We start from the raw sequence: 10,990 nt of genomic DNA, 5'->3' as shown, positions 1-10,990 counted from the left end.
CATGTGTGTGTAATTATTTGTCACATTTAACTGTGTAAAACCTTGCATTGTTACTTTTTTCTCTGAGAGTGAGGCGGATATCTCGTTTTGTCTCTCTGAAATGAAAGAATCTAGTGATAGGTTCCAAACAAATACATGTCAGTCATTGAACAACCCCATGCCATGATTAGATGTAGAAAATCACACCAATCTCTTTCATAAGTTATTGAAACAAAAAGGTAATTTACAAACATTTCTAAAATGGATATACAGTACAGCGTTTTGGAATGAAACTCTTTGTTTATTTAAGAACCTCTTTCTGCTTTTAAACTGTTTAAACCTTTTCTCCTACTGCTTCTTACCCGTTGTGCTTTTTGTCCCTTCCTGCCTCCCGTCCAGGATGAGAACATCATGCAGTCCATGCATCTGTTTGACAACGTCATTTAGTGACATTTCCTGTGGGTGTGGCCTAAAGGACACAGTGCCCATATTTAGCCCGAAAGCCTCCACCCCTAGCTCCCCTCTATCCCCAAACACAGACTCATTGGGACTGTCAGGGGGGTAAAAGGTACCCCTTCATGGATCTCCACTCTTCCATCCATCCCTAGGCCCTAGTCCCTCCCTGCACCCCCCAAAAAAAAAAAAACCTACATGGAAAGATCAGACAACAGTTAGGTGGGCAATAGGTACACCTCCATGGGTCTCCACTCTCTCATTCACCCCTAGCCCATCTCGGCCCCCCAAAAGAGACACCCCTACCTGGGAAGGTCGGAAAACAGTTAGGGGGTCAAGAGCCACGCCATGTTGGAGACCATAGCACTCTTTCTATATGACATCACATTCTCACTATACAATAATGTAATTTATTCTCTAACTACTAGTTGGACAAAATGGTGGACTGTTATTCTTCTAAGGAGAAAAGGCTTTAAATCAAGCAATAATCTCACTGTTTGGTCTGAACTTGTTAACTGTGAGATGTATTATTATCAATCATCGAACATTCTGGAATGTTCCATCTTTCTGTGTTCCGGAATGGAATCCCCTGGCTGACGGAACTACCCTCAACCCTCCAAACATCCATATTGTGTCCTATAGATGCGGTAAAGAGGTCAATGGAACTCGACCAAAACAATCAAATTGCCATGGAAACGCTTGGGGAGGAAAGATCCCGAATCTCCTCATTGGCCCCAAGCAAAATTATCCTACATTTAGGCTATAATTTACAGTATATGTGTACTATATTGTGGTAAAAATAAGAGTATAATGCTTGTATGGATGTCAACCACAGGAGGTTGGTGGCACCTTAATTGGGGAGGACGGGCTCATTTTAATGGCTGAAGCAGAATAGTTGGAATGGTATCAAATACATCAAACAGGTTTTCATGTGTTTGATGCCAATCCAGTTGCTCCGTTCCAGCCATTATTATGAGCTGTTTTCCCCTCAGCAGCCTCCTGTGATGTCAACCCCAATGTTCAGGTCATCGTCACCAATCAACTACATTACAGTTAAAAATGACTTTGACTGCCACCACCGATTTCTATATGCTAGCTATGCTACCAGCTTATACGAACGGGAGTTAGCATTTAGCAGACACTTCTTCTAACCCTGAAAAGGGACAACTTCTAAATGTTATGCATGAAAACAGCCAAATATATTCAAATCAGACTTTAGTAACCACATTGTCGGACTGTTACAATACATCAATCATGACGGATTTGATGAATATCCACTTTTTTAGAACAGATTTGTTGAATGTGCGCCAATCCAGCGTCCTTCGATCCCCCACGGTCTGTGTTCCATTGACCTCTTTACAGCATCTATAGTGTCTGCATGATGTGTGTTTTAAAAATGACAATACATAATATTTAATGTAACTGGTTGTGTGTCTAGGTGCTGGACATTGCTCCTTCTGAAAGTGTCTGTGTATATTTTGTACAGACATGATGATGATGATGATGATGAAGGTGAATAAACCACTATTGCTATACAAACCAATGTAAATGTATTATTTGTAATTACTGTATGTACTGTACAGTACAAGAGGTGTGATTTTGAAAGCTTTCCATTTTCTCTCCACCGAAGATACTGTTATAACAAGGTAAAAACAATGACAATTAAGTTTAATCTTACAAGTTGATTAAACACAATCCACACTTTATAGTTTCCAATATTTTGTATTTTTCTAAAAGCAATAAGAAATGTTGCATCAAGTAGTTGCATCAGGGCACTTATAACTTTGTCATAAAACCAATAGCAAATGTATATGAAAATATCAAGCAAACATATATTATGTATCATCTAACAGTACTGTATAATGTAATAGAATAGAATAGAATAAATGTATTGTTCCTGAGAGCAAACATCAAGAAGAAATGTAAAAACTATTATGTTCTTAGCCTTCATATAAAATCTAACTGGACATCGAGGCTACTTCAGAAATACAAAGCAAAGGTATTGACAACGGTTTTGTGTTCAGATTCTGGGTCTGCTGTAACTTATATCTTTGTTCTATGTTACTTAAAAAATGGAATTGAAAAATATTTAACACAAACATTATTTACAAGGTTCCCCCTCTTAATCATCATTGTCTAAAAGGCACAACTGATCCTAGATCAGCACTCCAACTAAGTTTGAATACAGCAGTCCTGTGTGGCTCAGTTGGTAGAGCATGGTGCATGGGTTCAATTCCCAATGGGGCCACCAGCATGAAACATGTCTCCACGCATAATAAGTTGCTTTGGATGAAAGTGTTTCTAAATGGCATATATTATTATATATTATTATATCACTTAGTTGGACTATACAGGTCCAGATATACAGGGGTTTTGTCAGACTTGTTTTCAGGTCTTCTTGGTTCTGGGTAGTTGACTCTAGTCCTCCTCAGCTGCTTGTGCCGCCTTGGGTCTGAGGAGAGAGAAACAGAAATGAAACAGAATCTGTGTCCCAAAAACCCCCATCTTATCCTCTTTATAGTGCATTACTTTGAACAAGGCCTTTATGTCTCTAGTCAAAAGTAGTGCACTAAATAGGGAATAAGGTTCCATTTGGAACATAGATAGAACAGATCCTCAAAACCACCACTCTCTCATTATAGACATAGTAATTGTCTTGAGATGTCCATTGTTGGATTCGTAGTTTAAGGAAATGCCATCACTAGTGGCCACTAGGGGACAACTTTTATGCTTATTAATGACATCATGGTCCTCTCGTCCAATAAGCAGCAGCATAGGAATGAGCTGAAAGGAGAATATAGCTTGTTTACAACCAAAAAATTAATAAATATATATATATATATATATATATATATATATATATATATATATATATATATATATATTGTAATTAGTATGTTATAGGGGTCCAGATTTTTTTTTCTTCATTTCTCTTGTTTTTGTGAAACTATCCCCAACCAGCGATTCACTTCCTCATCCTCGTGTGCAGTAAGTCGGCTCCAAAAACACCCAAAACATCCTTTTAGAAACGAAAAAGCTCTAAGTAGTCTATAGTGATGCACGTCTTTAAATTTTGTACATATGAAATTGTGTCATTCAGAACATTATCCGTAACGTTATGTTCCATGTTGTTGCGACTCGAACAATGTCTGGTCCATTCTAGCAGCAGGCTACACAGAGAATAGAACAGTTGGACAGGGGAAACAGCGTCAGTCACACAAAATTGAATATAATGTTGCGGATAAAGTTTGGAATGACACAATTTCATGTGTACAACTGCAACATCTAAAGACCTGCATCACTATACTGAGAGCATTTCAGTATCTAAAAGGATGTATTTGGGTGTTTTTAGAGCATTTGTTCATGTTTTTTCAGAGCCTCTGTACTGCACAACAAGGATGAGGTAAGTTTCTCAAAAACAAGTGAAATCTATGACATTCCATTTACATCAGAAATAGAAATTTGGTTGTAAAAAAGTAAACTTCTCCTTTAATGCGGTGTATTCACAATGTTCTAGTATTGGCTCCATGTTATTTTAATGGCCGAATTTGCTCACGGTGTGGCAGCACTAGGGCGGTTGAATTTCACAGCATCGTAATCGACATCCTCGTCCTGTTTCTGGGGTTGAGGCAGTTGGACAGTGGAGTACAGAGGCACTTCCTGGTTTTTGAAGCGAGAGAAGTGGACGCTGGCGTAGTGAACGTCATCCTGGTCTACGGTGGCTGCTGTCTGTACTGCAGTAGGGGTCATGGCCATGCTTGAGATGTTGTCATACACTGGACTAGAGTCTCCCTGATGGAGAGAGAGGACAGACAACATGAGGAGTAGAAATGTTCCACAAAGCAATACAAATAATCTGTTTCTAACAGACTCACCTGTACATTCTCTGATGTGTCTCTTGTGTCAGAGGTGGATTTGGAGGCCTTCTTCCTGGTTTGCACATTAATGAATTAATTCATTATTGAATGAATGAATTAATCAATTAACAAAGAGTCCATAAAAAAGTGTTAGAGTGAAATAATATTTAAAAGATCACTCACCTGAACCACATGAAGCCAGAGAGACAGAAGATGAGAACCAGAACAACAACTATGATTCCTACAGCTGCGGTCATAACTGATGTTTGTTTCCCTAAATTAAAATATGGATGATACGAGTACTGCATGTTATAAACTGAAAATAATCGTAGTACAGGACAATAATACAATATTTCTTAAGTGGTCTCATCTCAAAGTATATATAATTATATATATGTAGCTCAGCTGGTAGAGCACGGCGCTTGTAACGCTAAGGTAGTGGGTTCGATCCCCGGGACCACCCATACACACAAAAAATGTATGCACGCATGACTGTAAGTTGCTTTGGATAAAAGCGTCTGCTAAATTGCATATTATTATTATTATTATAAAACAAAGTATGATAAGCCAAAGTATAATTATTAATATTAGCTTGAAATGTAATTTTGTACTGAAATATTGAAGGTGAAAATTCACCTGGTAAAGTTATCATCAGAACTGTAGAGTTCCTAGACCCTCTTCCATTCCAGGCCTCACAGTGGTAATGTCCATTGTCCTTAGACTTGAAATTACTTATGTTGTAGATCTGTCCAAATCCATTTTGAAAAGTCTTATTTTGAAAGTACCAGGTGTATTTGTCCACAGGTGGGTTGGCATCACTGCTGCAGGTCAGAGTCACTGAACTGCCCTCCACTATTTCACCAGAGGGACTGGCTGACATTGAGGCGTTCTTTGGGACATCTGGTGAACAATATGTAACAACAGTGTTTTAAATAGTTTTTTACATGAGTAACATCATGAAACTTGGACTTGTGATTTAAATATTAATTTAAATGTGATCCTCTGATCAAAAGATGAGGTTAAGTGTACTAACACTGAACGTCCACAGACACAGAAGAAGAGTTGAGACGTCCATATTTATTCTCAGCCTCACAGTAGTATTCTCCACTGTCCTCAGAGCTGATGGCTGTGAAATTGTATGTCTTTTCAGATCCTGTCAGTGAAGCTCCATTTTTCTTGTACCAGGTGTATTTTTCCACAGGTGGGTTGGCGTCACTGCTGCAGGTCAGAGTCACTGAACTGCCCTCCACTATTTCACCAGTGTCATGAGCCCTCTCACTCCACCGGGTTACCACCTTAATTTGTTTCCACTATCTTCCACTCTGCTCACCTCCCTCTCTCTACTCAGCCTAACTAGCTCCACCTGTCCCTGCTCTGCTCGGCTCTAATTACTCTGCCAGCTGCGCTGCATTACCCACTAACCTCTCCCAGTATTTAAGGCCCTGTCTTTCAGCTCTCCGGTGTCAGATCGTCTGCAAAGCTCACACCCGGAACCTGTTTGCTCGCGCTTCTGGCTCACCCTGGTTTTGTGACCCCGGACCTGCCTGTTTTTTGGATACTCTTCTGCCTCAGGAGATCCAGACCTGCTTCTGCCTTTACGACTCCTGACTACTCTTCAATCCCGGTAACTCTGACCAGCCTTCTGCCTTGCTACTACGTATTTTGGATTTCCCTTGAACTGTACTGCTGCCTGGTTTCATTCCGCCCTGTTGTGTCTGTGTCTCCCCCCAGGACTTCTGGACCACCCACCACCGGCTTCATAGGACGCATCGCTGCCACTGGGGGGCACAGACCCAGCGCATTGGACGGGACCCCTGTTACCCCTGGAGCCTTCATTCACTCCCCTACTTCCCTTTTCCCTTAAGTTTAATAAACTTTCTGGTGTGACGCAATTGTGGTCCTCTGGTCGTCTGTCTGAATCGTGACAGTACGATCTGACCATTATGGACTCAGCGCACACTTTCCCCGACATGGAAACCGATGAGCATGAGCAGCAGTTCCAGCAGCAGCAACAACAACTCGCCATGATCATTCAACTCCTCACCAACCTTACCCCAGCCAGTCTGCCCACCAGCCCAGCCCCCCGAGTTACCTGCCCCGGTCATTGCAGCCGCTGCTCCGAACCCAAGATTGGAAACCCCGAGCGGTTCAACGGCGATTCTACCCAGGTCCGGCCATTCCTGACTAGCTGCCGACTTCAGTTCTCCTTGCAGCCAAGGACCTTCGCCACGGAGGGGGCTAAAGTTGGGTATGCCATCACTCACCTGACGGGCCGAGCTCGACTCTGGGGAACAGCAGAGTTCGAACGTCAAACCCCCGCATGTGCAACCTTCGACCTGTTTGCTGAGGAGATGCTGAAGGTGTTTGACCTGGATTCACCCACCGCAGAGGCGTCTCGTGAACTGTTCAGTATTCGACAAGGCAGACGTACAGTCGCAGACCATTCCATCGACTTCCGAACCCTGGCTAGACGAAGTTCTTGGAACACACCATCGTTGGTGGACGCGTTCTTCCATAGTTTGGCTGACTATATCAAGGACGAGTTGGTCTCCCATGAACTGCCTTCCACTCTTGATGAAGCCATCGCACTGACTGTCAGGATCGACAGAAGGATACAGACCCGTCGTCGTGAGAGGGGGCGCCAAGGTCCACCTACTACCGGCATTCGGAGAGATCCGACTGGGCTCCTGTCATCTACTGCCACTCACCCAGGTCAGCTTGATCAGTCTGAGCCTATGGAGATTGGGCGAGCCTCCCTCACTCCTGCAGAGCGCCAGCGCCGCTTCACCTCAAACCTCTGCCTCTATTGTGGAGGTGATGGACATCGTGTGGTAACCTGCCCTTTAAAGGGCCGAAGCTCACCGGGCGTAGGGGAAGTCCGGTTGAGTTCAATGACCATCCAGTCCTCCGACCGCAAACCCCTGCTGCAAGTTCACCTCCGCCTCTCTGACTCAACTCACACCCTGGCTGCTCTGGTGGATTCTGGCGCCGAAGCCAACATAATGGACATCAAGCTGGCACGCCAACTGGGACTGGAGAACCTCCGTTTGACACCTCCTATTCCTGCCCGGGCACTGGACGGACACTTACTCGGATCGGTCACTCATGTCACGGCCCCGGTCTCGATGGGTCTGTCCGGAAACCATCAAGAAACTATCCAGTTTCACCTGCTCCCCTCTCCAGGCCAACCCCTCATCCTGGGTTACCCATGGCTCCGCCGGCACAACCCTCAGCTCGACTGGGTGACCGGGGTGATCAGGGAGTGGGGAGAGGACTGCCACCGAACCTGCCTGCTTGCTGCCGCACTACCCCCTCGGCCAGTACCTACTAACTCCGCTCCTGACCTCTCCAATGTCCCAGAATGCTACCATGGTCTCAGAGAGGTGTTTAACAAAGCAAGAGCCACATCTCTGCCCCCTCACCGACCGTACGACTGTGCCATCGACCTCCTCCCTGGAACAGCTCCTCCAAGGGGTCGTCTTTATTCGTTGTCTGCTCCTGAAAGAAAGTCCATGGAGGACTACATCAATGGCTCTCTGTCCGCAGGATTAATCCGTTCATCTTCATCTCCTGCTGGTGCTGGCTTCTTCTTTGTGGGGAAGAAGGACGGATCTCTTCGCCCCTGCATCGACTACAGGGGACTCAACGACATCACAGTGAAAAACCGTTACCCTCTGCCTCTGCTCACCTCTGCTTTTGAGTTGCTCCAGGGAGCCACTGTTTTTACCAAGTTGGATCTCAGAAACGCTTACCACCTAGTGCGGATCCGGGAGGGAGATGAATGGAAAACCGCATTCAATACACCAACAGGCCACTACGAGTATCTGGTTATGCCTTTTGGCCTCACCAATGCTCCTGCTGTGTTCCAGGCTCTAGTGAATGATGTACTGCGGGACATGTTAAACAAGTTTGTCTTCGTTTACCTGGATGACATCTTAATTTACTCCAGAAACCTGTCTGAACACACCCGCCATGTCCAGCAAGTCCTTCATCGTCTTCTGGAGAATTCCCTCTACGCCAAGGCAGAGAAATGTGAGTTTCACGTCAAGACAGTGGCCTTCCTGGGGTACATAGTGGCAGAAGGAAGTATCCAAATGGATCCTGCCAAAGTATCAGCAGTCACTTCATGGCCAGTTCCGGAGAACAGAAAGAAGCTGCAACAGTTTCTGGGGTTTGCTAACTTCTATAGGAAGTTTATCCGGAACTACAGTACCGTTGCTGCCCCTCTCACTGCTCTAACCAGCACCAAGCAACCCTTCACCTGGACCCCAGCAGCCGACAAAGCCTTCAGTACCCTCAAGGTGAGGTTCACCTCCGCTCCCATCCTCCAGATGCCTGATGTGGACCGGCAATTCATTGTGGAGGTGGACGCCTCGGATGTGGGAGTTGGTGCTGTGATTTCTCAGTGGGCTGCGGAGGATAGGAAGCTCCATCCCTGTGCCTTTTTCTCACGTCGGTTGTCCCCCTCTGAGTGCAATTACGACATAGGGAACCGTGAGCTGCTGGCTGTGAAGCTTGCCTTGGAGGAGTGGCGTCACTGGCTGGAGGGGTCCACCATTCCATTTCTCGTTTGGACCGATCATAAGAACTTGGAGTACATCCGCACGGCCAAACGGTTGAACTCCAGGCAGTCCCGCTGGGCCCTGTTCTTCACCAGGTTTAATTTCACTCTGTCATACCGGCCTGGATCACGCAACACCAAGCCAGACGCCCTCTCCCGTCAATTCCAGAAGGATGACACCCCTCCAAGGACCCTGTGTCGATTCTGCCAAGTCCCTGCATCGTTGCAGCTCTGACCTGGGCTGTTGAGGAACAGGTGCTGGAGGCTCTCCGTAACCAGCCAGGTCCCAGCACTTGCCCAGCTGACCGCCTTTTTGTCCCCGAAGACCTGAGGTCCCAGGTCATTCAGTGGGGACATGACTCCCGCCTAGCTTGTCACCCTGGCTCCACCCGCACTTACAACCTGCTCGCCCAGAGGTTCTGGTGGCCCTCTCTGAGGAAGGATGTACGGGAATTCGTCCAAGCCTGCCCCATCTGCAACCAACACAAGTCGTCCTGCCAGCCCCCCAGCCGGATTGCTGCAGCCCCTGCCTGTGCCCAGACGTCCCTGGTCTCACATCGCCCTTGACTTTGTCACGGGGCTGCCCCCTTCAAGTGGCATGACCGTCATTCTCACCATCGTTGACCGTTTCAGCAAGATGGCACACTTCATTCCCCTCCCCAAGCTCCCAACCGCCAAGGAGACCGCCCAGGTGGTCCTGGAACACGTCTTCCGGATCCACGGACTGCCAAGGGATGTTGTTTCTGACCGTGGTCCACAATTCTCCTCCGCTTTTTGGAAGGAGTTCTGTCACCTGCTGGGAGCCACAGTCAGTCTGACTTCCGGATTCCATCCCCAATCCAATGGGCAGTCAGAGCGGGCTAATCAGGAGCTCGAGAAGGCACTGCGATGCATGACTTCACGCAACCCCCACTCCTGGTCGCAGCAATTGACATGGGTGGAGTACGCACACAATTCTCTGACCTGCTCTGCCATCGGTATGTCCCCTTTCCAATGTGTTTATGGATACCAGCCTCCTCTATTTGCCAGCCAGGAGGAGGAGGTTACTTGCCCATCTGCACTTGCTTTTGCCCGTCGATGTCGCCGCACCTGGTCACAAGCCCGAGCCACACTCCTCAGGTCCGTTGCCAGCTACACTACCGGGGCCAACCGTCGGAGAATTCCTGCTCCCACCTACCATGTTGGTCAAAGGGTGTGGTTGTCATCGAAGAACCTGCCACTCAGGGTGGAGTCGCAGAAGCTGGCACCTCGGTTCATTGGCCCATTCCCTATCATAAGAGTGATTAGCCCAACTGCTGTCCGGCTCCAACTGCCTAATTCCCTGAGGGTGCACCCCACTTTCCATGTGTCTAAGATTAAGCCCATCCATGAGAGTCCGCTGGTCCCTGCTGCGCCTGGTCCTCCTCCTCCACGGCTCGTCGATGGTGGTCTGGTTTACACCGTCCGCCGCCTGCTTCGGTCCAGACGGAGGGGTAGGGGTCTCCAGTACCTCATTGACTGGGAGGGCTATGGACCTGAGGAAAGGACCTGGGTGCCAGCTAGTCGGATTGTGGATAGGACTCTCATCACCGCTTTCCACCAACGGCATCCTGATCAACCTGCAATCCGTAGGGGGCCGCCCCAGAGGGGTCCCTAACCGTCCGGCCCGCTCGGCTTCCTGTCCTGTGCCTGATCCTGTCTCGGGACCTGTCCCATCTCCCGACCACGGCCCTCCGGCTTCCTCCGAGGATGAGGACGTTCACTCGGACCGTTCGGAGGAGTTCTAGCCCTCCTCCGGCTCCCCTCCTCCCGCCCGGCGTGGTGTTGCTCTTGGGACTTCTGGGGCCGTCCCTTGGGGGGGTTCTGTCATGAGCCCTCTCACTCCACCGGGTTACCACCTTAATTTGTTTCCACTATCTTCCACTCTGCTCACCTCCCTCTCTCTACTCAGCCTAACTAGCTCCACCTGTCCCTGCTCTGCTCGGCTCTAATTACTCTGCCAGCTGCGCTGCATTACCCACTAACCTCTCCCAGTATTTAAGGCCCTGTCTTTCAGCTCTCCGGTGTCAGATCGTCTGCAAAGCTCACACCCGGAACCTGTTTGCTCGCGCTTCTGGCTCACCCTGGTTTTGTGACCCCGGACCTGCCTGTTTTTTGGATA

The 10,990-nt window shown here is 47.4% G+C and overlaps 2 protein-coding genes across 4 annotated transcripts in view; one reads left to right on the top strand and one right to left on the bottom strand.

Moving 5' to 3' along the window:
• LOC121534277 (Kv channel-interacting protein 2) overlaps window positions 1–606 on the top strand; it is a 22,453-nt gene extending 21,847 nt beyond the window's left edge. For all 3 annotated transcript variants that reach the window (XM_045205267.1, XM_045205265.1, XM_045205266.1), the window contains one exon: window positions 379–606. In XM_045205267.1, the coding sequence (XP_045061202.1) occupies window positions 379–426 (48 nt within the window). In that variant the 3' untranslated portion in view covers window positions 427–606. The remainder of the gene's footprint in view (window positions 1–378) is intronic.
• A 1,528-nt stretch (window positions 607–2,134) lies between these two features.
• LOC123481425 (B-cell receptor CD22-like) lies at window positions 2,135–5,176 on the bottom strand. The gene is made up of 5 exons (XM_045205264.1): window positions 4,926–5,176; window positions 4,473–4,563; window positions 4,308–4,362; window positions 3,989–4,224; window positions 2,135–2,884 (listed from the first exon to the last, which is right to left on the bottom strand). The coding sequence occupies exons 1-5, from the start codon at window positions 5,167–5,169 to the stop codon at window positions 2,851–2,853; spliced, it is 660 nt and encodes a 219-aa protein (XP_045061199.1). The 5' UTR covers window positions 5,170–5,176; the 3' UTR covers window positions 2,135–2,850.
• Between the last annotated feature and the right edge of the window lie 5,814 nt (window positions 5,177–10,990).

This window comes from Coregonus clupeaformis, chromosome 20, assembly GCF_020615455.1.
Source record: "Coregonus clupeaformis isolate EN_2021a chromosome 20, ASM2061545v1, whole genome shotgun sequence".
In the NCBI taxonomy this organism is placed as follows: domain Eukaryota; kingdom Metazoa; phylum Chordata; class Actinopteri; order Salmoniformes; family Salmonidae; genus Coregonus; species Coregonus clupeaformis.
Note: the sequence above shows the minus strand (reverse complement) of the source record. Positions and strands in the feature narration are given on the sequence as shown.